General features: G+C 39.8%; 1 protein-coding gene across 2 annotated transcripts in view; it reads right to left on the bottom strand.

Annotated features, from left to right (window-relative positions):
* Nucleotides 1-26,990, bottom strand: part of ANO4 (anoctamin 4) — a 445,216-nt gene that overhangs the window by 210,665 nt on the left and 207,561 nt on the right. For both annotated transcript variants that reach the window (XM_036866241.1, XM_036866242.1), the window contains one exon: nt 14,476-14,667. In XM_036866241.1, the coding sequence (XP_036722136.1) occupies nt 14,476-14,530 (55 nt within the window). In that variant the 5' untranslated portion in view covers nt 14,531-14,667. The remainder of the gene's footprint in view (nt 1-14,475; nt 14,668-26,990) is intronic.

Below are 26,990 nucleotides of genomic sequence, written 5' to 3'. Positions count from 1 at the left end.
GGAAACATTGTCTTCCACGAAACTGGTCCCTGGTGCCAAAAAGGTTGGGGACCGCTGCTATAGATGACTATGAAAGGCATATTCTAAATCATACATTTGCTCTTCCCTTCCCTTCTTTTTAAAATTTGTCAAATAATAAAGAAAACCTTCAAGTACCAAAGAGCTTATAATGAAAACCAGCAGTGGGCAACTCTACCCCTTCTTCAACCGCAATCCTATTTCCTCAGTCCAACCACTTTTAAGAGTTTCTGTTTTTATTTCCTTTAGATCTCTCTATACGTGTATCCCGTTGTTTCTTGATCAATTTTATACAGTTGACCCTTGAACAACTCGGGTTTGAACTGCATAGGTCCACTTATACAGGACTATTTTTCAAGAGTAAATAGTACAGTACTTAAGAGTGCATGTGGTTGAATCCGCTGATGGGGAGGAACCACTGACTGGGAGAGCCAACTATATATTATACGCAGATTAACCGCCTCCCCGCCATTGTTTAAGGATCAAATATATGTTACATAGTTTTCTGCTATGATATAAGACAATATAACTTACTATTACTGCCACTCCCCCTTGCCCCCCACTCACCCATCAAATCATTATTATCAATATAATTCTTCTATATATTGCCTTAGTATAGTGGCTTTAAATAAATTACTTAAAATTCAATTTTTTTGTTCAATCAAATACAGATGATCTTATATTTGCAAATTAACACAAAATGATAAAAAAAGCATATTTTGACACTACATTGACCTGGATTTAAATTCCATTTTTATGTGTTCCTAAGCCATTAAATAATGAACCTCATTTTTCTCATTTATAAAATGAAAAGACAATTTTTTGAGCTCTTTTAAAAATTAGAATTTACACATATGTAAATAATTTGGTTCATGGTGTTAAGCCATCATGATCCACTAAAAATTTTAAGTGATATATTCCTTCTCTGCAAAATGAGGGCCAATTCCAGGTTTAGGACCTATACTAAATAAAAACAATTTAGTAAAAAAAAAAATTCCTGTAATTTGGATTTGGAATAGTTACTCCACATTTAAACAAGTAAAGGAAAGTGTGACAAATCAAATCTTAACTTCCCCATGAAACACAAAAGATGGAGGACCCTGTAAAGTAAGCTTAAGGGGACAAATGGTATTTTCCATGACTACCTCATAATAAATGATGCTCTGTCTAAGCTTCTGTCTACATTCAATTTATATTCTGCAAATAAAATTGGTAGTTCCTGTCCAGAGAGGTATATTTAATACAAATCCTCAAACGCAGCATTTTTTACAGAATAGAGAGCAGTGATATTTCAACACGTGATATAAATATCTAAAATGAACCCTCACATGTAATATTTTTGGACTTAATAGGCTGCAAAGACATCATTTTTGAAACTGGGAGTGTGTTTTCAATTCCCCATGAATGAATTCAGTGTTCCTATGACAGTGTTAAGATGGAGAATGATATTAAGAAGGGAGGGAGGTATAGTCTGTCTTCTTTTCAGACTTCCCCTATATCAGCCAGTGTCCACAATAAATCTTCTAGGAAGGAAGCGGGGAAATGAACCCAATTCTTCTGGAGGATCTGACATTGGAAACCCTAGATTAACTTGTGGGATATTTCACTGGTTCTGGAAAAACTTTCCATCTGTGTTTCTTAACTTCATTTATAGTGCTTACCAAACTCTATTTAGTGTATCGTAAACTAAAAAACCTTCACAACAGAAGATGCTTCATACGTGCTATTGTAAAAAGACACACAAATCCCACTCTTTCATATTAGTGTTGCTTAACTATAAATCTAGTGATATTGCAAGATCATTCTTTTACAGAAGAAAGCTCGGCTTTGTATTAGCAGGAATACACAGATTGATTCACCCACACTCGTCACTATAAAAGCTAAAGACATTTCTTCAAATGATTAACACTGAGTAGTTCTAAGGGCCCAATTCTGGACTGGGTCCTTACTGGAGTACCACATTTAGCTAACAGCAGGTGGATGTTTCTCAGGTCTAAAATGGAAATAATAATCCCACTGCTTCAGCCAGTAATGGCTGACCTTCAACAAAATTACTTCTATGTTTCCCAGGATTGGCAAGATAGTGATCTCCTAAATTATAAAGAATGCCTGCATTAAGAGTTCCAAAGAGGGCCTGGAAACCAGAGCTGCAAAGCTTTAAATGGCAGGAAGGATTTGTGTGGGAGTGTAGGCAGGGCTCCATGGGGGTCTTCCAATCTTCCAGATGCTGAGGTCTGTTGCTATGACAACAGTGACTCTTGCCGAGGAAGGGAAGAGAGAAACTCAGGATTAGGAGGGGTTACAGAGTAGAAACCATGATACTTTCAGCATCACTATAATGTTGTTTACTCTTTTAACTTGCACAGTAAATCTTCAGAAGGGCCTGAGATGAATGTATGAAAGAGAATGGCCTTGCAAGACAACAAGCCTCTTGAGAGCCAGGGCTCTGTCCATCTTGTGCATCGGCCTCTTATCTCTAACTCAGGGAATTAAGTAAGTAGAGCAGAAGCTTACGATTAACCGTCTATCTACCATGATTAAGAACTTAGTTTAGGGTTAGGGCTCAGGCCACTAGTTATAGTCATATGATCTTGAGTTAGTAGTTATTTAAATCTCTCCAAGCTTCTTAAATATAAAATTATTTGAAATAGCCTTGGGCAGAAGATGCAGCTCTAAATTCCATTAAAACACAATACTCTTTCCAGAAATAGTTGTCTTTGTGGATGCCTTTTCTGTAGCTTTTCTTTATTCACTTTGTATATTCAAATGGTTGTGAAAAGATTCTTCAGAAAAGTCTCTCTAAATGCACTACATAGGTCAAAATATGTGCATATGTCCCTCAGCAAAGGGGAAAAAGTGAACATTTCTAAGGGAAGAATTTGGTATGTATTTTTAGAAAACTCAATTTTGTTACTCAGCAAATGATAGCAAGGAGCACAGATTCCAATGCCCACATTTCAAGGCTCAAAATAGCTTCTTTTCCTAAGCACCCCTTTATTTACTAAACTCACATCACACATTTTACAAAAAAACACTTAAAGAGGAAGAGATTCAAATGAAGGATGATTAGTGTTATTTCTAAACCATAGTTTAGAAAGATACCACATTCACTTTCAAGGCAATGAGAAATAAAACAGAGGTCCAAAGTAGCTCTTATACTTTTCCTCCCACATATTCTCAAAGCCATGTGGAAGATCTTATCTTCCAGCCACACCAAAAATCCGTTTCACAAATAGAAAAATAAAAATATATTTTCATCCAAGCTTCAGATTCATTCAAGAAGAGTAGCCAGATTCCTCAGGTTCAATAAAGAAGTTTCAGGCACAATTCTCAGTAAAATGTCTGTTTCCGGATAAGGTGATGAGAAAACACTAAATTTCACACTCAACTATTTTCACCCTCAAGGAAAAAAAATTGGCTCAGTGGGAAAAAAACACTCGTAAGAAACTAAAGACATAGGTTTTAGCTAGGGTCCATCAGTGACTAATTTTGTACTTTTCGTCAAGCAATTTCATTTCCTGAGGCACAGTAATTAGCAGGGCTAATTCTGCCTCACAGACCACTGTGAGAACTCAGTGAGATGCAGGAGAAATATTTGTGGAAGCCCTTTAGAGACAATGGATCATCATCTAAGGTAAGGTGATGGTATCATGATTATTACTGTGGTCAAGATTAGCCATACGTTTACTTTTTTTTCCCTAAAGAATGAGTTGAGGGCTTCCCTGGTGGCGCAGTGGTTGAGAATCTGCCTGCCAATGCAGGGGACACGGGTTCGAGCCCTGGTCTGGGAAGATCCCACATGCCACGGAGCAACTAGGCCCGTGAGCCACAACTACTGAGCCTGCGCGTCTGGAGCTTGTGCTCCTCAACAAGAGAGGCCACGACAGTGAGAGGCCCGCGCACCGCGATGAAGAGTGGCCCCCACTTGCCACAACTTGAGAAAGCCCACGCACAGAAACGAAGACCCAACACAGCCAAAAATAAATAAATAAATAAATAATTAATTAAAAAAAAAAAAAAAAAGGTAGCTGTCCTATTATAAAAAAAAAAAAAAAAAAAAGAATGACTTGAATCTTGACTCTCATCTTGGCAGAACTAGAAACAAGTCAGCCAACACACAAGTCTTTCTTCGCTGTCTTTCTTTTTTCAAATCTCTGCTTAATTGCTCCTTTTCTCTCCTTCTTCCCACAGCCTCTGGTACTTATGTTAAACGGAATGTGAAAGGTACTTGCTGAGTTAATTCTGTTTCCCTAATTTGAGACCAGGCCTCGACATAATACTGGAATTAGAAAAAGGGAAGATGAAAAAACAAAGGTCTAATGCAGAGTAGAACAAAAATGACGCTACAAAGTAGAGCATCACTGATATAGAAAGAAATAACTGGTTAAGGTGACTATGTGTTTTCAGTGGAATCTAACCGGTCCCTTCCTCAATATAGTCTTCTTATGCTACGGGCTGAACTATTACAGGGCTTTCAATTTTCCAAAGCTTTGGCATACAAACTTGCTAGAAATATTGCTACCAAGTTGTTTGAAGAAGGTAATGAGAGAATCAAACCACCGGAGTTGGAATCCTGCCTCCGCCACTTACTGGCTGCATGTTTTGGGGCAAGTTACTTAAACCTTCTCTGTGCCTTAGTTTCCCCAACCATAAAATAAGGCTGACAGCATGAGGATATTATGGAATTAAATGAAATAATGAATGCAAATAGCTTAACAGTTTTTGAGGTTGGGAATATGGTAGAGTACTTAAGGGGAGCTGTAATTTTATTATTGTCAAACATTTAGTACCGTCTGTATACAGATAGCATGAGACGACAGTATACAGACGACATGTATACATGTCGTTCTAGCTCACTGGAAACAACAAAATCCTAAAGTTTCTCTCCTGTGAAATCAACTTGTCCCAGCATTTAAATACATATCTATATAAGTGAAAAATAATCTTGCATAAAAGGGGAAAGGGCTGCTTAGGCTTTTAAAGGGAGATAAAAGGAATTGTGTTAGAAATTACTTGGGAAAATAATGAAATATATCAGCAAAACATCATTTTACCAACTCTAGAAGAGAATAAAGGACAAATTCTGTGACTAATGGCATTTCTCTAGGACTATACGATGGGCCTATCATATAAAGGAAAAGCAATAGAAGAAATATTTTAGATTTCACAAAGCTTCTAATTCTACTTTGCGTGGCACAGTCATTAAACTGGGATAATGTGACCCATACTCACTAAGCTTTACACTTTCAAATTCAAAAATTCACAATCAGTGCTTCAACTGACTCTGTTCTTGACCCTTAAATGGCAGTCCCAAGCCTGGTGCCATTTAATACTTTTATTATTGGCCTATAAAGTGGAATAATATTCATTAATTATGAGTGGCTAAAATATAAGGTCAAAATGAAATCAATACACAAGAGAAACATCTGAAACAATCAGAAGGAAAGAGAAACCATACAAATACAAGATGAAGGTGAACAGCTCCTGCGTCAGTGCAGCATAAAGGGAAACCGTCTTAATTGTTAACCTGGCTCAAGTTAACTGGGAAACTGCTCTATGCTTCAAGGACCGAGTGAGAAATGATTCTGGGACATAAGGACTTTCAGGCTTGTGAATTTTGTCTATGATGATGGTGACAACAAAAATGATCCTTTGCTCCTGTCACCTTACTGTGCAAGGATCGTATAGAGCATTTTACATGAATGAATTTATCTGGCATAACAATGCCACATACGGTTGCCAGATACAACACATGAAAATACAGGGTGCCCAGGTAATTTGAATTTCAAATAAACTAAAAATTTTTTATGATAAGTCTGCCCCATGCAATTCATGAGACATTCTTACACCAAAAGGTATTTGTTGTTTATCTGAAATTTAACTGTGAGTCCTGTGTTTCATCTGGCGACCCTAACACTGTGAGATAGGTATTAATATTCTCATTTTGTTGATGAGGAAAAAGATTCAGAGAAATTAAGTCATTTGCCCAAGTCTGCATAGCTATTAGGGAACATATGTGGGTTTAAAACATCTAACAACAAAGCTTGCACTGATCACCACTATAATGCACTATTATTACACTCTTTCCTATATCTGAATGGCCATCCCTCCATCTTCCTGTTGATGTCTTAGCTGACCTTCAAAGTCCAATCTGTAGAATCCTTCTTATATCTTTTCCCTAATAATAATGTTTCCATAATTGTATTTATATCTCTATTCTAGCCCTTAATACAATGAATTCTATTATAGCAGGTTAAGTACAGGTCCCTGTAGTGGATATTCTTCCATATACATTTCCCTTTTCTAACGTCACCTCTATTTCCTTTTGGGGAAATGTCTTTCCCTTACTGTGTGCAGCCTGGGCGGGAGGAGAAATCAAGGGGTCCTATCCTCCTATTATAAAAGCTGAAGAGGGAGGCCTCCTCTGTCCTATCCTTTTATCTCTCATCACTCTCTGCCCAAACAAGGGAAAGGCACATGGCTGATAGAATCTCTTCCAGGTCTTCAAAAACTGAGCCAGATGATGCAAAAACCAAGTAAAATGGTAAGGGTTCATTTATTCCAGAAAGTCAAATAGTCCTTTTCTTGGTATCTGTTCCTTTACCAAGGCCAGTTCTCCAGCCTTTCCACCCATATCCTTCAAATTTAAATTCCTTCTTTTCTCGGATTAAATAATTGGTTTCAGTTTTTTATGACCAAAGAGCCCTGACTGATGGTCTTTCTGGACATGACTGTGAGCTCCCCAAGGTCCATGTGCAATAGAGTTCTACACCATTCCAGCCCCAATGAAGTACCCTCCAAATAAATATTTGTTAGGACATAGTAGGCACTCAGAAATGTTTGTAAACTCAAAGGGGAATAAATGAACTGAAATTGTTCAGGGTTGATGGCACAGAAGATCTACAAGATTTTCTTGTTCTTTCTTTTCATATTTATCAACCAGTCTGAGTGGGCTTTTAGAAAGTGCTTTGGGAATCGAGATTATTAACTTTGTAAAAAGTAGATGGATGATTTAATAGGCCTCACTCTGACTAAAATGCACATGCTGCTTCTAAGATCTATGATTCACTGCAAATAAGAAACTCGGTTTGAGAGCTCTTCTATAATCTCCCAACAGAGAACTATGATGCATTAGTAAAAGTACACTAAAAATAAAAGGATGGAATTCAAGTCACATCTATCTTAATAATGTGAGTTTTAAATACATATATTTTCAAAAACAGGTTTCTAATCATAATTTGTTTAATATGATTTTTCTTAACTATAATTATGCTAAAGAATTGGTTTTATTTATATTTTCAACCAATAGCCAATGCAAGTAGGGTTCAAGAATCGATGATAAAATTATGATAGATAAATGTAGTGATGTGTTTTTTAAGGTAAGAGCAGTGACAAGATATGCTGACATCACACCACTAGGAAATATCTTAACATTTCTTCAAATGTTTATTACATTAATATCAGTAGAGGATGTCAAAGACTGACTCTTCTCTGCCTGGGTCAAACACAAACAGAATATTCTATACAATTCTGAGCACTGTATTTCCAAAGATGCAGTAATGAAATAAGACTTTTTCTAAGAGTGGAGTGGGTAGGATGGTAAAGAAGGTGAAAACCATGCTGTTGAAGGAAGCATCGAAGGAACTAGAAAATGTTTCAGTTGGCAAATAGCTCAACGTAAGTTTTTGAACAACTAAAAGATCATCACTGAAAGAAGAATAGATTTACCCTGCATAACTTCAGAATGCAAACCTATACCCAGTGAGTGCAATAGATTTCGACAAACAGCAAATAATCAGCCTTTGATAAGGCTTCCAAGTTCTGACCAGTTGGATCAGAAAGGCTTTTGGGAGGAGGGGGGATTTGGGATACACTTTGAGGAATAAGAAGGGCTTGAGAGAGATGCATTGAGGTAGGGGCATTCCAAAAAGAGCAAGGAGCTTGAATAATAGCAGAGAAATGGAAGAGTAAAAGCCTACTTGAGAAATAGTGCAGAGCTCTGGATAAAGTAGAATAAGGCAGGTTACATAGTACAAAAGATGCCAGGAAAAATAGGGAGAGGTAAAACTGTAGAGGCTTCAAAAACTGGGCTCACTGGGCCTTCCAGAAATCTCTTCCCATCAGTCTTTTCTCAGATTGGTCCCTTCATCTTCTTGCTTTCATGAAAGCCTGGCTCTTCCCAGAGGTCACAGCTTCCCCATGGCTCTTTCCTATGGTACTATTTTTGTCCCACAGCCCTGACACCAAAGGATTTGGAGGAGGAGGAGGGGGTGTCTTCCTTGAGTCCTCATGTCACCTTCAGACCATTGTTCTTCCCCCTTTCCTAAACTCTCCCAGACTTGAATCTCAGGTTGTTTTATTATATCACCTTCTCTCCATCATCACTGCACCCACCTGCTGCCTTCCAGATCATGCTCCCTCATTTCCTGATGAGGTTACGTCCTGACTTATTGTCACTCTCCCAGAACTATTCAATTCAATTTCAATATCGATGTAGATGATCCTTCCCAAACCCCGGCCTCTCATTCTGAGAATACTTTCCTCCACTGATCTTGCCCTCCATCATGTTACACTCACTAACTTCATACCCTAGCCTCAACCTCATCATTACCAACAACAGCAACACCCTTCTTAGTAGCAGTGCCCTGCATTCCACTCTTTCACTACCACCTCTTATCTTTTCAGCTCTTCTTCCCCTGTCCTAACCTCAGTACCCTTTAAACCCCTCTTGGACCTCCAACCAAGTGATCCTATCAACTTTCCACTGAAACTCACTCCCCCCTCCAGATGTCTTCACTCCCCTCTGTACTAAGCTTAAAACACATGATCGACTGTTATCATCATTCTCTCTAGTGCACCTTTGATTCCCTCTCTCTCTCTCTTTTCCTAATTCCTTGGCAAAATCAACACCCTGACTAAATATAACTCTATATATTGATATAGTCTTTGTTTTCATTCACGTAGCTAAACAAGGTTAAAGAAAAACACACAACCATGGTAACTAGTCCTAGTTTAATTTCATGACCATGAACCTCAAATAGCCATTTAATGTGGGTCAGCAACCATATTCCACCGTTTACACCATCCTACCATCCTCTCAATCAATCTGACTCCCTTCTCGTTCTCAGTTATGACCTTCATTACCACATTGCAGATAAAATTGAAACAGCGGGAAAAGAACTTCTCAGACCCTCCTCACATTGCCAATATCTACACACTCTCCCTTCCCATCTGTTATCACAGATAAACTGTTCATGATTCTATTGTGCAAACGGCTCTCATTTCTCTCACCAATCCTCACATCACGAATTATTCCCTCTCCCCAACGCCAGTTATCTGCTGGAGATTTGCTATTTTGCAAAGAAACTCTCTTGACCTCGCTTCTCCCCCAGCGGCTGCCCTATTTCTTCGCTACCCTTCACAGCAAAACTACTTTTAAAAAGTTGTCTATATTCTCAGTATCCAATTCATATGCTTCCATTCTGTCTGAGACACACTTTAATCAGAGTTTCATCCCCACCACTTCACCAAAGCTGTTCTCAAAATCACCATCGATCTCCACTTTACTAAAATCAACAGCCAATTCTTATTTCTCATCTTACTTGACTTTCAGCAACATTTAACCTAGATAATCACTCCTCTCTTTGCGATAAACTTTTCTTTATTTAACTTCCAAGACATGTAATTTCTGGTTTCTCTCCAGCCTTGCTGGCCATTCTTTCTCGGCCTTCTTTGCTGGTGGTTCGTGCTCTGACCTTTACTATTGGGGTGTGCCAGAGTTTAGCCCTTAATCCTCTCCCCCTTCTCCATCTGGTCATCTCTTTCCCTTTCACAGCTTTAAAGATGATTTGTCATTTACTTGTCAACAAGAGTTGATTTTATATCTCCTTCCCAGACCAGTCTCTCAAACTCCAAATATGTTTATCCCACCACCCACGTGATCTCTCCAGTTGCCCACAGACTTCCGATCTTGACCCCACTTCTGCCCTCAAATCCACTAAGTCCGCTTTGCCTTCAGCCTTCTCCATCTCAGTTGATACCAAACCCATTTACTCAAGTCAAAAACCATATAGTCATACTTAGCTCTCCTTTCTCTCTTATCCCACATCTAATCCATTGAAACTCTGTGGCCCAACTTTATTTTATTTTTTAATTTTTATTGGAGTATAGTTGCTTTACAATGTTGGGTTAGTTTTTACTGTACAGCAAAGTCAATCAGCTATACGTATACATATATCCCCTCTTTTTTGGAGTTCCTTCCCATTTAGGTCACTGCAGAGCACTGAGTAGAGTCCCCTGTGCTTTACAGTAGGTTCTCATTAGTTATCTATTTTATACATAGTATCAATATTGTATATATGTCAATCCCCATCTCCCAATTCATCCCACTACCCCCTTGGTATCCATATGTTTGTTCTCTACGTCTGTGTCTCTATTTCTGCTTTGCAAATAAGATCATCTATACCATTTTTTTAGATTCCACATATATGTGTTAATATACAATTTTTTTTCTCTTTCTGACTTACTTCACTCTGTATAATAGTCTCTAGGTCCATCCACATCTCTACAAATGACCCAGTTTTGTTCCTTTTTATGGCTAAGTAATATTCCATGGTATATATATGTACCACATCTTCTTTATTCATTCATCTGTTGATGGACATTTAGGTTGCTTCCATGTCCTGGCTATTGTAAATAGTGCTTGTGTGCATGTGCCTTTTTGAATTATGGTTTTCTCTGGGTATGTGCCCAGTAGCAGGATTGCTGGATCATATGGTAATTCTATTTTTAGTTTTTTAAGGAACCTCCATACTGTTCTCCATAGTGGCTGTATCAATTTACATTCCCACCAACAGTGCAAGAGGGTTCCCTTTTCTCCACACCCTCTCCAGCATTTAGTGTTTGTAGAATTTTTGATGAAGGCCATTCTGACTGGTGTGAGGTGACACCTCATTGTAGTTTTGATTTGCATTTCTCTAATAATTAGTGATGTTTAACACTTTTCATGTGCCTTTTTCTACCCTTAGTAAGAGCTACCATCAGGTCTCGACTTGATTATTATGGTGGCCTCCTATCTGACCTTCCTCCTTTTACCCTCTACCCCTATAGTCTATCATCAAATAATAGCTAAAGTGATCCTGTTAAAAAATAAGTCAGATCATGGGATTCTTCTGCTCAAAACCCCTTAAAAGCTCCCATTTCATATAGGGCTCAAAGTCCTTACATGGCCTGCAAGGCCCTGCCCCATGTGGTCCCTCTGACCTCACTGAGCTGATGTTTCCTTCCCACTCCAAGCTCAGGGGTCTCCGTGCTTTTCCTCAAACTGCCAGACTCATTCCTATCGTAGGGCCTGTCAACTGGCTACCCCTCTGCTGTGATGAACTTGCCCATCTAAGCGGCTCTCTCAGCTCCTTCTGGTCCTTGATCACACATCTTCTCCACAATGTGGCCTACATGCTGACCACCTTATTTAAAATTGCAACATGCAACCCTACCACCTGATTTCCCCTACTTTTTCTTTTATCCATAATATTTATCTTCTTCCTAAACACTATTTATTATGTTTATATATTACCTATCTCCCCCATATAATATGTTAACTCTCCAGGGGCAGGGATCTTTGTTTCATTCACTGATGTATTCCAAGTACTTGAAGAATGCTTGGCAACCAAATTGGCCCTCAATAAATATTTGCTGAAAGGCAGGTAGAGCAATTAGAATGTGATTGTAATTTGTCAATTATACCCTAATAAACCTAGAAAAAAATTTAAGGAACTCTATAATAATAGTCTATAAAACAGCTAATAAAGGGTCAGTTCAGTCCTACCCTACAAATTATTTAATGGAGGTACAAGATAAATATCCCAGAATCCATGCCTTTAAAGACCTTATGGTGGAGAGACAGACAATTTCAAAATATTAAAAGATTATGGAGCGGGCTTCCCTGGTGGTGCAGTGGTTGAGAATCTGCCTGCCAATGCAGGGGACACGGGTTCGAGCCCTGGTCCGGGAAGATCCCACATGCCGCGGAGCAACTACGCCCGTGAGCCACAACTACTGAGCCTGCGCGTCTGGAGCCCGTGCTCCGCAACAAGAGAGGCCACAATAGTGAGAGGCCCGCGCACCGCGATGAAGAGTGGCCCCCGCTTGCCGCAACTAGAGAAAGCCCTCGCATAGAAACGAAGACCCAACACAGCCAAAAATAAATAAATAAATAAGTAAATATTAAAAAAATAAAAAATAAATTGGAATTATAAAAAAAAAAAAAGATTATGGAGCAAAACCAGGGTATCCTAGAGAGAGCAGCATGAGCAAAGGTTGAGAGATATGACATAGCATCACGTGTCTGGAGAGCTGAATGCAAGTCAGTCTGATCAGACGTCATGGTCTAGTTGATGTGTCAACTTGGCTGGACTAGAGTCCCCAGTTACTCAGTGAACACTAATCCGGAGGCAGCTGTGAAGGCGTTGTACAAGTCCATGATCGGTTACTTTAAATAAGGGAGATTATCCTAGACAAGGGGGTTGGGGTGCTGATTCAATCAGCCGAAAGGTCTTAAAACCAGAGCTAAGGCTGTCCTGAAGAAGAAATTCCACCTGTGGACAGCAACCTCCACTGTGCCCAAGAGTACCAGCCTGCCCTTCCTAACAGCCTGCCCTATGGATTTCAGACCGGCCTAGACAGCCCTCACAATCATGTAAGTCAATTCTTTTAAATAAATTTCTAGTATAAATCTTCTACTGGCTCTGCTTTTCTGGTTGAGCCCCAGCTGATACATTAGAGTATAAAGTTTAAGGCAGAAGGGGGGAAAAAAAAGGATGAGAAGCACTAGGGGCTAGATCATGATGGGCGTTTGTTTTTAACATGCTAAGAGGTTTGGCCTTTGCCCTAGAATGAGTAGGACAAGCAAGATGAACGGCATGATCAGGGGTGGAAATGAATCATTCTGCATTTGGTGTAAAGGATAACTATGACAGGAGGCAAGAGGATGAGAGAGATGCTGGAGGTTGGGAAACTGTCAAGAGTTACCTCTGAGAGATGTGAGATGAGAACCAAGAAAGAAGGCCATCATGGAAGTCAGAGAAGTGCTTTGGGAAGAAGTCGTGGTCCATTCGGGTCGGGTGCATCAGAAGAGTCTGCTACTCACCACATTATGGTAAAAGGGGGTCACTAAGGGCCTCAAGAACCGCCATGATGGAGAGGAGGAGGCAGAAACCCGACGGTGTTGGGTTGAAGAGTGGCTGGGAAGGCAGAGAGTAGAGCCAAGCCAAGCAGATTACTCTTTCAGAAGTCTGGCTCAGAAGGGAGGGGAGAAGTGGTGGAAGAGAGAAAAGGATGCGATGTCAAACGAAGATGATTAGAACGAGGGAAGCTTTAGCCTTCTTCACAGAATGAGGGGAAAGGGCAAGGTCCAAGAGAGGAAAAGGGTGGCCAAGGCCACTGGTGAAGGATACAGGTGAAAGCTTGGTCAAGGACAGTGGGAAGACCCTCATCTTTTGAAAACCAGAGGAAAAGGTGAAGGATGGGAGTAAACAGAGATATACGTGGAGATACAGGGTAAGGGACCTGCAGTCATTCAGGCCCAGTGGCTTGTGGGTTTCTCCATGAGGTTAGGAAACAAGGTTATCAGCTGAGAGAAAGAAGATGACATGTCTAGAGAAGGAAACTTGACTTTAGTTGAGGTTGGGTGGCCACCTGCAAGGACATTACACAGAGAAATCAGGATTGGGTGACACTTATATGAAGTGACTTCAGAATTTCCTCACAATTTGATGTTCCTGTGAGTCAGAAAGACAGTGTTCACTTGTTTTTCCTCAGCACCCAAAACAATGCCTGGCATACAGTATGCACTCAATACCTTTGTTGAATGAATGAATGAATGAATACTTAAATGAGCCTCTCACCCAAATACTTTTAGTTGTAATTACCAACTTTGATATACACTCATTTTAACATATTTAAGAGATCACAGATGCTTCTCAGAGCCTTGAAACTTCATGTGAATTTAGTCTTCTACCTTCACCTGAGGAGGAAATACAGGCAAGTCAAGCCACATAACTGAGGCTTCAAAGCGGACATTTTCAGCTTGACTTTTTCCCCGAGCTGTCTTAGAGCAAATTATCAAGAAACTGGCCAAATCTCTGTATTATTTTATTATATAATAAGCTTTTTTGAACTGAGCAGTTTATTCACTGAAATTTTTCATTTAGATTCTCCCACTGTAAGTGGAATGTTGCCTTAACCTCTTCTGACACATCAAGCTCTCTTCCCTCCTATTGGTCTTGGTGACATTGACCACTGACTGAAGTGAAGAAAGAGAGGAAAAAAAAAACCAAGACTCTTTTTAAAAAGCAAGCTTAACTGGAAGCATGGAAGAGTTAGACAATAAAAATATAATGCAGGCTGTGTCAGCCTGTTGCTAACACAGGTCCCTGTTGACCCCTCCCCATGCATTACCTGGGTGGAAGACTTTGGTTTTCCCATTAGTGATTCCAGAAGACTTTGCCTCCATTTTTATTGACCTTCTGCCTGGTGGGAGTGAGGAATGCCTGACCACAGGCAGGCGACGTGACCCTGGGTGGCTCGCCACACTTCGCCGTTGGTGGATTTGCAAACGCTTTTCAGCCCCATGAATAGATAAACTTAAACCTGGAATAAGAAATAGCACCATTATATTGAAGAAGTCAGTGCAGAATGGCTAAAACGCCAAATTATTTTCTGGCATATAATCCAGAGAGCATTAAGTGACCTTGTTTCAAATTCTTAAGGGATGCTAGTAATATAAGAACTGTGATACCAATTGATTTTCACATTACATTATTTCCTGAACATTGTTTCATTCAAAAGTGGACAGCCTCAGTTATTGTGACAAGAGTTTTACAAACAGATCCAATAAAGTTAAATACTAAAATTCTTCCAAAGTCCTGGAAAACATGCACATAATTGGCATGCTGTTGTCAGGGGCATGAGAATTAGAAACTGTTGTGATATCTGGCATTTCAGTAAACATTGAAGAATTTTTTTCCACGGTATTCACGTATAGGCCAGAGTTAAAGACTGAACTCAGATTTACACCTCTGATAACCTTAAAATTATGTACGTTTTTAGGGCTATTTTATCTGGGAAAATTTCAACCATACTAAAAGTGAAAAGAATAGTACAATGGACTTGATGTACCTACCACCCAGCTTCACTAAATAAAGATTTTCCCAAAAAGCTGAAAAAAAAAACTTTCCAATATTCACCTATTCCACTCCCTTTGCTGTCGGTTTGCTTTTTAGGTGCCAGAGTAGTTTAAAGCAAATCCCAGACTTCATGTCAATTTCATCAGAAACAATATTGATTGTATTAACTTATATCGATTATATAGATATGGATTACATCTGCTGATACATATAAACTATATTTTTTAATTCTGAGCTCAAAAGATAAAAACACTCCTATCACCGCTGGAGGTTGATAAAATACCAATTCATTATTAAGAAAATGATAAATAAAAGGAAAGAAGAAAGCATTTATCCTGCCTTTCCTTTACTAACCATACTTAAGCCAAATAGTTGATAAGACAAAGTTCTTCACTACAGAAGAATTCCAGTTCATAAATGACTGATGGAAAAGAGAATTAGAAAATCATTTTAGAAGCCTCAAGTAAAATATGAAAGGTTATATGATTTTTCCAAAGAAGCACTGTGAGGACAGAGCTGCAATTCAAACTCATGGTGGACTGAATCCAGATTTGTTCTTTAAAAAAAGCCAAGGAAAGGTGTTAGTCTTATTTGATGCCAACCAGCCAGGGGGACTTGTTAAGGAATCATGCCATCTGATGAAGGAAAGCTAAGCTTCACCAAATCACAAAATTTTTTCATTAAAAGGAAAATCTCTATGAGTCTGTTTCTGTTTTGCTATATATGTTCCTTTGTATTATTTTTTAGAGGGGTTACCACTTGGGAGAAGGAAGTGGGGAGGGGAATGTTAGGGGTATGGGATTAAGAGATACAAACTACTATGTGTAAAATAGGTAAGAACAAGAATGTATTGTAGAGCAAAGGGAATTATAGCCATTATCTTGTAATATCTTTTGATAGAGTATACGCTAAAAACACTGAATCACTTATGCTGTACACCCGAAACTAATATTGTAAATCAACTATACTTCAGTATAAAAAAAAAAAGAGGAAATCTTGAAACTTGAAGGTAGAAATTTAGCGTTGGAAGTTACCTTAGCAGTTAGCTAATTCATCTGGTACCTTACACAGATGAGGAAACTGCGCAATGGCAGGGTAAAACAATCGGCTTACAGATTATCAGTACTGGAAGGCCTCAGTGAGAAGTCTACTACAAACCCAGAAATGAAGGAAATTAAAAACCTGCTCAGAGGTATATTATAAATCAGCAATCATGGGTCATGTCAGAGGTATGAAGAGTTACTTTAAATTTTCCCAAGGTTGGGGTGGGGCAGGATGTGACCTGGGCCAATTGGTAAGTTCTAAGGAATTTTAAGAAAGAATGATTCAAATCAGAACGAGGTTTGGTCAGCCAAGGAAAAGACAATAACAATACAAACAACAACAATAAACAAAACATGTAAGAGAGACAGACCCGGGCAGTGCCCATCCAGGCAACAGGCTCAAAGTTCAAAATTTCCCAATGCAGAGCCAGACGGCACTGACACGCAACTTTTCTCTCCTTTATCCACTTAACTGCCCTCGCTCTGACAACGCTCACCAGACAAACTTCGGATTAGGATGTGGCTTCCAGGGCAGGGAGAGAGAAATCACACGAGTATTCCCACCCCCCCGGCAGACAGGGTTCTCGGTGTGGATTAACAAACTGGAACCCTGGGTTTCCAAACTGGCACCCTGGGTTTCCACACATCCACCTCCTCAAAAATTACCTAGTATACTCTGCCCCCATGATCTGGTTTCTAAGCCCACAAGCTGTGAGCCTGAGACTTGTTCGTGGGAGAGTCACCCTGGTGAGACCTGCCATGCTAGGTGGCCCCTTGGGAGACAGACTGGCCCCTTCCCCTCACACTGCCCGCCCTGCTCTGACGCTCAGCTGCCTCGGCAAGTATGAGCCCTGCTCGTAGGTGTCTCTCTAGGGGCACGACTGGCACTACAGCATCAGCCTGGCATTCTCCCACTCTGCCGTGCTCCCTGCTACCATGCTGTGCTCCACATTTCCAGAAAGGTGCAAAACAAATGTCTACAGATGCATCAAGACTTCAGAAGACGGCAATTCCCTAGTGGTCCAGTGGTTAGGACTCAGCGCTTTCCCTGCAGTGGCCCAGGTTCAAGATCTAAGATCCTGCAAGCTTCGAGGTGCAGCCAAAAACAAAAAAAGCCTCCAGAAGAATGCACACAGATTTTCAGGTGACAGATGAAGGGGCTGGGAGGGATACTTGAAGTCAACATCAGATGGTACATGCAGTCTCAGTCTGCATATATGAAATAGACGGCTCTCCCAAAACCATTTCTTTTTTTAAAATTTTTTAAATTATTTTTTTATACAGCGGGTTCTTATTAGTTATTTATTTTATATATATTAGTGTATATATGTCAATACCAATCTCCCAACTCATCCCACCACCACCACCCCCCGACTTTCCCCCCTTGGTGTCCATACATTTGTTCTCTACATCTGTGTCTCTATTTCTGCCTTGCAAACTAGTTCATCTGTACCATTTTTCTAGATTCCACATATATGCATTAATATACAATATGTTTTCTCCTTCTGACTTACTTCACTATGTATGACACCCTCTATGTCCATCCACATCTCTGTAAATGACTCAATTTCATTCTTTTTTATGGCTGAGTAATATTCCATTGTATATATGTACCACCTCTTCTTTATCCATTCATCTGTCGATGGGCATTTAGGTTGCTTCCATGACCTGGCTATTGTAAATAGTGCTGCAATGAACATTGGGGTGCATGTGCCTTTTTGAATTATAGTTTTCTCTGGGTATGTGCCCAGTAGCGGGATTGCGGGATCATATGGTAATTCTATTTTTAGTTTTTTAAGGAACCTCCATACTGTTCTCCATAGTGGCTGTATCAATTTACATTCCTACCAACAGTGCAAGAGGGTTCCCTTTTCTCCACACCCTCTCCAGCATTTTTGTTGGTAGATTTTCTAATGATGCCCATTCTAACCAGTGTGAGGTGATACCTCATTATAGCTTTGATTTGCATTTTTGTAATAATTAGTGATGTTGAGCAGCTTTTCATGTACTTCTTGGCCATCTGTATGTCTTCTTTGAAGAAATGTCTATTTAGGTCTCTTCCCATTTTTTGATTGGGTTGGGTTTTTTTTAATATTGAGCTGCATGAGCTGTTTATATATTTTGGAGATTAATCCTTTGTCCGTTGATTTGTTAGCAAATATTTTCTCCCATTCTGAGGGTTGTCTTTTCATCTTGTTTATAGTTTCCTTTGCTGCACAAAAGCTTTTAAGTTTCATTAGGTCCCACTTGTTTGTTTTTGTTTTTATTTCCATTACTCTAGGAGGTGGGTCAAAAAAGATCTTGTTGTGATTTATGTTAAAGAGTGTTCTTCCTATGTTTTCCTTTAAGAGTTTTACAGTGTCCAGTCTTACATTTAGGTCTTTAACCCATTTTGAATTTATTTTTGTGTATGGTGTTAGGGAGTGTTCTAAATTCATTCTTTTACATGTAGCTCTCCAGTTTTCCCAGCACCACTTATTGAAGGGACTGTCTTTTCTCCAGTGTATATCCTTGCCTCCTCTGTCATAGATTAGTTGACCATAGGTGTGTGGGTTTCTCTCTGGGCTTTCTATCCTGTTCCACTGATCTATATTTCTGTTTTTGTGCCAGTACCATATTGTCTTGATTACTGTAGCTTTGTAGTATAGTCTGAAGACAGGGAGTCTGATTCCTCCAGCTCCGTTTTTTTCCCTCAAGATTGCTTTGGTTATTCAGGGCCTTTGTGTCTCCATACAAATTTTTAGATTTTTTGTTCTACTCCTGTAAAAAACATCATTGGTAATTCGATAGGGATTGTACTGAATCTGTAGATTGCTTAGGGTAGTACAGTCATTTTCACAAAATTGATTCTTCCAATCCAAGAACATGGTCTATCTCTCCATCTGTTTGTATCATCTTTGATTTCTTTCATCAGTGTCTTGAAGTTTTCTGAGTACAGGGCTTTTACCTCCTTAGGTAGGTTTATTCCTAGGTATTTTTTTCTTTTTATTCCAATGGTGAATGGGATTGTTTCTTTACTTTCTCTTCTGACCTTTCATTGTTAGTGTATAGGAACGCAACAGATTTCTGTGCATTAATTTTGTATCCTGCAACATTACCAAATTCACTGATTAGCTCTAGTAGTTCTCTGGTGGCATATTTAGGATTATCTACATATAGTATCATGTCATCTGCAAAGAGTGCCAGTTTTACTTCTTCTTTTCGATTTGTATTCCTTTTATTTCTTTTTCTTCTCTGATTTCCACAGCTAGGACTTCCAAAACTATGTTAGATAATAGTGGCAAGAGTGTACATCCTTGTCTTGTGCCTGACCTTAGAGGAAATGGTTTCAGTTTTTCACCATTGAGAATGATGTCTGCTGTGGGTTTGTCATATATGGCTTTTATTATGTTGAGATAGGTTCCCTCTATGCCCACTTTCTGAGAGTTTTTATCATAAATGGTGTTGAATTTTGTCAAAAGCTTTTTCTGCATCTACTGAAATTATCACATGGTTTTTATTCTTCAGTTTGTTAATATGGTGTATCACACTGATTGATTTGTGTATACTGAAAAATCCTTGCATCCCTGGAATAAATCCCACTTGATCATGGTGTATGATCCTTTTACTGTGTTGATGGATTCTGTTTGCTAGTATTTTGTTGAGGATTTTTGCATCTATATTCATCAGTGATACTGGTCTGTATTTTTCTTTTTTTGTAGTATCTTTGTCTGGTTTTGGTTTCAGGGTGATGGTGGCCTTGTAGAATGAGTTTGGGAGTGTTCCTTCCTCTGCAATTTTTTGGAAGAGTTTGAGAAGGATGGGTGTTAGCTCTTCTCTGAATGTTTGATAGAATTCCACTGTGAAGCCATCTGGTCCTGGACTTTTGTTTGTTGGAAGATTTTTAATCACAGTTTCAATTTCATTACTTGTGATTGGTCTGTTCATATTTTCTATTTCTTCCTGGTTCAATCTTGGAAGGTTATACCTTTCTAAGAATTTGTCCATTTCTTCCAAGTTATCCGTTTTATTGGCATAGAGTTGCTTGTAGTAGTCTCTTAGGATGCTTTGTGTTTCTGCAGTGTCCATTGTAACTTCTCCTTTTTCATTTCTAATTTTATTGATTTGGGTCCTCTCCCTCTCTTTCCTGATGAGTCTGGCTAGTGGTTTATCAACTTTGTTTATCTTCTCAAAGAACGAGCTTTTAGTTTTATTGATCTTTTATATTGTTTTCTTTGTTTCTATTTCATTTATTTCTGCTCTGATCTTTATGATTTCTTTCCTTCTACTAACTTTGGGTTTTGTTTGTTCTTCTTTCTCTAGTTGCTTTAGGTATAAGTTTAGGTTGTTTATTTGAGATTTTTCTTGTTTCTTGAGGTAGGATTGTATTGCTATAAACTTCCCTCTTAGAACTGCTTTCACTGCATCCCAGAGGTTTTGGATCGTCATGTGTTCATTGTCATTTGTCTCTAGGTATTTTTTGATCTCCTCTTTGATTTCTTCAGTGATCTCTTGGTTATTTAGTAATGTATTGTTTAGCCTCCATGTGTTTGTGGTTTTTACATTTTTTCCCCTGTAATTTATTTCTAATCTCATAGCATTGTGGTCAGAAAAGATGCTTGATATGATTTCAATTTTCTTAAATTTACCGATGCTTGATTTGTGACCCAAGATGTGATCTATCCTGGAGAATGTTCCACGTGCACTTGAGAAGAGAGTGTAGTCTGCTGTTTTCAGATGGAATGTCCTATAAATATCAATTAAATCTATCTGGTTGGTTGTGTCATTTAAAGCTTCTGTTTCCTTATTTATTTTCATTTTGGATGATCTGTCCATTGGTGTAAGTGAGGTGTTAAAGTCCCCCACTATTATTGTGTTACTGTCGATTTCCTCTTTTATAGCTGTTAGCAGTTGCCTTATGTATTGAGGTGTTCCTATGTTGGGTGCATATATAGTTATAATTGTTTTATCTTCTTCTTGGATTGATCCCTTGATCATTATGTATGTCCTTCCTTGACTCTTGTAACATACTTTATTTTAAAGTCTATTTTATCTGATATGAGTATTGCTACTCAAGCTTCCTTTTGATTTCCATTTGCATGGAATATCTTTTTCCATTCCCTCACTTTCAGTCTGTATGTGTCCCTAAGTCTGAAGTGGGTCTCTTGTAGACAGCAGATATATGGGTCTTGTTTTTGTATCCATTCAGCCAGTCTGTGCCTTTTGGTTGGAGCATTTAATCAATTCACATTTAAGGTAATTATCCATATGTATGTTCCTATGACCATTTTCTTAATTGTTTTGGGTTTGTTTTGTAGGTCTTTTTCTTCTCTTCTGTTTCCCAGTTAGAGAAGTTCCTTTACCATTTGTTGTAGAGCTGGTTTGGTGGTTCTGAATTCTCTTAGTGTTTGCTTATCTGTAAAGCTTTTGATTTCTCCATCGAATCTGAATGAGATCCTTGCTGGGTAGAGTAATATTGGTTGTAGGTTCTTCCCTTTCATCACTTTAAATATATCATGCTACTCCCTTCTGGCTTGTAGAGTTTCTGCTGAGAAATTAGCTGTTAACCTTATGGGAGTTCCCTTGCATGTTATTTGTCGTTTTTCCCTTGTTGCTTTCAATAATTTTTCTTTGTCTTTAATTTTTGTCAATTTGATTACTATGGGTCTCGGAGTGTTTCTCCTTGGGTTTATCCTGCCTGGGACTCTCTGTGTTTCCTCTACTTGGGTGGCTATTTCCTTTCCCATGTTAGGAAAGTTTTTGATTATAATCTCTTCACATATTTTCTCGGGTCCTTTCTGTCTCTCTTCTCCTTCTGGGACCCCTATAATTCGAATGTTGGTGCATTTGATTTTGTCCCAGAGGTCTCCTAGGCTGTCTTCATTTCTTTTCATTCTTTTCTCTTTATTCTGTCCATGGCAGTGAATCCCACCATTCTGTCTTCCAGGTCACTTATCCGTTCTTCTGCCTCAGTTATTCTGCTACTGATTCCTTCTAGTGTATTTTTGATTTTAGTTATTGTATTGTTCATCTCTGTTTGTTCTTTAATTCTTGTAGGTGTTTGTTCTTTAATTCTTCTAGGCTTTTGTTAAACATTTCTTGCATCCTCTCGATCTTTGCCTCCATTCTTTTTCTGAGGTCCTGGATCATATCTTCTCTATCATTATTCTGATTTCTTTTTCTGGAAGGTTGCCTATCTCCCCTTCATTTAGTTGTTTTTCTGGGTTTTTATCTTGTTCCTTCATCTGGTACATAGTCCTCTGCCTTTTTATTTTGTCTGTCTTTCTGTGAATGTGGTTTTCGTTCCACAGGTTGCAGGATTGTAGTTCTTCTTGCTTCTGCTGTCTGCCCTCTGGTGGACGAGGTTATCTAGGGGGCTTGTGCAAGCTTCCTGATGGGAGGGACTGGTGGTGGTCAGAGCTGGTTGTTGCTCTGGTAGGCAGAGCTCAGTAAAACTTTAATCTGCTTGTCTGCTGATGGCTGGGGCTGAGTTCCCTCCCTGTTGGTTGTTTGGTCTGAGGTGACCCAGCACTGGAGGCTACAGGCTCTTTGGTGGGGTTAATGGTGGACTCTGGGGGGGGCTCACACCAAGGAGTACTTCCCAGAACTTTTGCTGCCAGTGTCCTTGTCTCCGCAGTGAGCCACAGTTGCCCCCGCCTCTGGAGGAGACCCTCCAACACTGGCAGGTAGGTCTGATTCAGTCTCCTATAGGGTCAACTGCTCCTTCCCCCTGGGTCCCGATGTGCACACTAATTTGTGTGTGCCCTCCAAGAGTAGAGTCTCAGTCTCCCCCAGTCCTGTCAAAGTCCTGCAATCAAATCCCGCTAGCCTTCAAAGTCTGATTCTCTGGGAATTCCTCCTCCCATTGCTGGATCCCCAGGTTGGGAAGCCTGATGTGGGGCTCAGAACCTTCACTCCAGTGGGTGGACTTCTGTGGTATAAGTGTTCTCCAGTTTGTGAGTCACCCACCCAGCAGTTATGGGATTTGATTTATTGTGATTGCACCCCTCCTACCACGTCACTGTGGTTTCTCCTTTGTGTTTGGATGTGGGGTATCTTTTTTGGTGAGTTCCAGTGTCTTCCTGTCAATGATTGTTCAGCAGTTAGTTGTGATTCTGGTGCTCTCGCAAGAGGGAGTGAGCACAGGTCCTTCTACTCTGCCATCTTGAAGCAATCTCCCCCCAGAACCATTCCTTCTTGTCCCTTTTGCCAAGGATTATTGGGTTGAAGGGACCAGGATTGTGACTCAGCATGGCACTTCTAGCTCTTATATAACTCCCCTCAGGGAAGCACAAAATGACAGATAAGAAGAAAAATTACACAGTGGAAATAAAGGCCACAGGTACTTGAAACTGTTGAACTCCTTGTTAAAAAAATCTAATAATGTAGATCATGGAGATAATGTCAAAAATAAAAAAGAATTCACAAGTATTACCAGGAGAGGATGGATATGAGGAAGATGGGCATGTTATAGGGGAATTTGGGCAAAACTCCTGATGTCTGAGCAAACCTATCTGGGTCCTCCAAGAATTAAGAATTCTCAGAGGTACAGATGAAGAGCCTGGACCATCAGAGCTCTCCTCATACAGAGGCTAAGTCAACGAGGGAGAGACGTGTACACAAACAGTTAGTACACAGACAGCAAATATACTCCAGTCTTATGAAAAGCTAACATTTACAGGAGATTCAGCAGTCACCTCTTCAGAAAGGAATTGTCAGTCAATAAATTGCATCAAGACGGAAATAAAGATGCAGACCTACTAGAGAATGGACTTGAGGATATGGGGAGGGGGAAGGGTAAGCTGGGACAAAGTGAGAGAGTGGCATAGACATATATACACTACAAAATGTAAAACCGATAGCTAGTGGGAAGCAGCCGCATAGCACAGGGAGATCAGCTCGGTGCTTTGTGACCACCTAGAGGGGTGGGATAGGGAGGGTGGGAGGGAGGGAGATGCAGAGGGAAGAGATATGGGGATATATGTATATGTATAACTGATTCACTTTGCTATAAAGTAGAAACTAACACAACATTGTAAAGCAATTATACTCCAATAAAGATGTTAAAAAAAAAACTTAAAAAAAAAATAAATTGCATCATCTAATTTGTTACCTCCTTTGGAAAAAATTGTAGACACTATTCAGTGCCAGGTACCATGCTCAGTATTGATCATTAATGCCTCATCACAACCCTAAAAGACAGAAATCATTTCTACATTTTACAGATGGGAAACCTGAGGCCCAAGAGGTAAAGTTACTCACCCAAGGCCACACAACAAGTGAGCAATAAATTTTAACTCTAATCTTTTCCACTATAGCATGTAGCTTGATGAGTTACATACCAATACATAGGAGAATTGTTTGAAGTCTGTAGTGGTTCTGAATAATTTAACAAGGCAGGGTTGGAAGGCAGAGTATGCTGACACTCCTTTGAGCCAAACTCTTGTAAAACCATCTTTCCCTCTGACTTTTCCATCCATCTGAAATGTCCCTGTGGTTCTTGACCAGCTATCAAATGCCTTCATCAGTAAGAACCAGCTGAAACTGCATCTTCCTCTTGAAGCCCTTCTAGCTCCTCTGGCCCATGGTCAACACTCCAGTCTCTTTAATCTTGCCATTAGCCTTGATCACGCAAGTGGCCACATACTCTCTGTTACCTTCTGGCACACAGATGTCCCATTTCTCCAACTAGCTCCAGAGTCTCTAAGGACAAGGATCATACAGTGTACTTCTGACTCCTTCCTTAGCTCCAAACAGAGCACATTCCATGCAGAAATGGCGGTGACAATTCCCCCTTCAGCTCCTTCTCCCTCTGCACACCGTGTTCTGCATGGTGTGAAGGCTCCATGGGCACAGACACAGCACAGAGTCAAGAGCTGGTCAAGGAAATGACACAGAGGATGTTCACCTGTGCAACACATTTTTAATTTAGAGCTTCCTGTTTCACTACACCCTCATCCTCTTCCCTAGACTCCTTGAGGCCTGAAGCTTGGCTGCTTCCTTCAGCTTCGGCACCGCTTCCTCTCCCACTCGGCTGAAAAGATGGAGCCCAGGGGATGTCAAATTTCTCATCCTGCCTCCCTTCTACCCCAAAATGACTTTCAAAAATGCCTTTTCCTCTCAAGATCTATCACTTACCTTACTTGATAAAAGATCTGAAGTCAGAACCTTGAGAAACACATACTTTTAGGGAGGAGAAGTATGGTCTGTGGTTAAAATGTGGGTGCTAGAGACACGGTTTCTGGTTCAATTCTTGGCCACACCATCTACCACCTATTTTACTGAGTTCAGGTTATTTAATCTTTTTGTGCCTCAGTTTACTCACCTATAAAATGGTGATAATAACAGTTTGTACGTCCTAGAGTTGTTGTGAGAATAAAGTGAGTTAATACCTATGAAGTTCTCACGGCGGGTTCCTGGTACAGGTCAGCTGTCATCATTAGCTTCCATCCTATCAACGCCTTCCCCTTGCTCTTCAGTCTCACCCCTTAGGCCCTCACATTTAACATCACTGCCTCTGTTCGTCTGTTTTTTAAACTCTTGCTTTGGTTTCCATGACACTTAACCTTCTTGCTACCTCTCCTAACTCTAAGCTCTCTTTCCCTTCCTGTTCCCAAAGGTGCGGATATCAGCTTTCTAGGGCTACTGCAACAAATTACAACAACTCTGGTGGCTTGAAACAACAGGGCTTTATTATCTTATAGTTGTAGAGGCTAGAAATCTGAAATCAAGATGCTTCCAGGGGCTGTGCTTCCTCCAGAAGCTGTGGCGGAGAAATCTGTTCCTTGCCTCTTTCAGCATCTCATGGGTGCCGGCATTCCTTGGTGTTCTCTGCCTTGTGACCACATCACTGTAATCTCTGTCTCCATAGTCATGTCACCTCCTCCTCTGTGTTTGTGTCTATCTCCCTCTGCCTCTCTCTTTTAAGGACGTGTGAGATGGCACTTAGCACGCACTTGGAAAATACAGGATAATCATTTCATCTCAAGATCCTTAGCTGCAAACTCATCTGCAAACAAGATCCCATCTGCAAACTTTCTCCAACTGTCACATTCACAGGTTCCGGGGATTAGGACATGGATGTATATTTGGCAGCCATTATCACAGTGGGCACTTCCCAAGGCTGTGACATTGGTCTTCCCTTTCTCTCCATCCTTTCATGCACTCTGTGTCTCCAGCTGTCACCTTGTGTGGTCATCTTCCAAGTCATTCTTACTTTGCTCTGCCTCCTAAATGTCAAGCCCACCTTTCCTACTTGGCTTGAGTTTTCTCCTAATGGGTCCACAGAACACAATAAATGTTTAACATCCTGACAACAAAACAAGGCTTAGACTTCTTTTAAGCTCCTTATATATTTTGTTTTCAAAAATTCTAGCTAAAACAAGTATTTTTCTCAATAAAATACAATTCTTCGGTGCTCTTTGTTTCTGGCTCACGTCCAAGGTGCACTAGCTCTGGCCACATTGTGCAGTAGAAGTGTGCCTGTGTAAGTGATTTGCTTTCATCTAAATGTCATCCCTGTGATTCAGAGGAGCTTTGTGCTACAGGAACATTTGTAGCTCTGTCAATGTTCTACAATTTGCAGCAATAGCGCCTATGTCTTGCATCACTCTCCTTGTCACTTCTTAGATCAATTACTTTTCAAGGCACTGAAGAACTATGTTTTGAATGTCATCACCATGAGCTAAACATAAGACTCACCTTTTCCTAATTAAGAAAAAAATCATCTGTGGAAGAGAATGTTCATTTCTAGTTTTCTTTTGTT

Source organism: Balaenoptera musculus, chromosome 10 (genome assembly GCF_009873245.2).
Source record: "Balaenoptera musculus isolate JJ_BM4_2016_0621 chromosome 10, mBalMus1.pri.v3, whole genome shotgun sequence".
In the NCBI taxonomy this organism is placed as follows: Eukaryota; Metazoa; Chordata; class Mammalia; order Artiodactyla; family Balaenopteridae; genus Balaenoptera; species Balaenoptera musculus.
The sequence above is the reverse complement of the archived record's forward strand: the minus strand, read 5'-3'. Positions and strand labels throughout refer to the sequence as shown.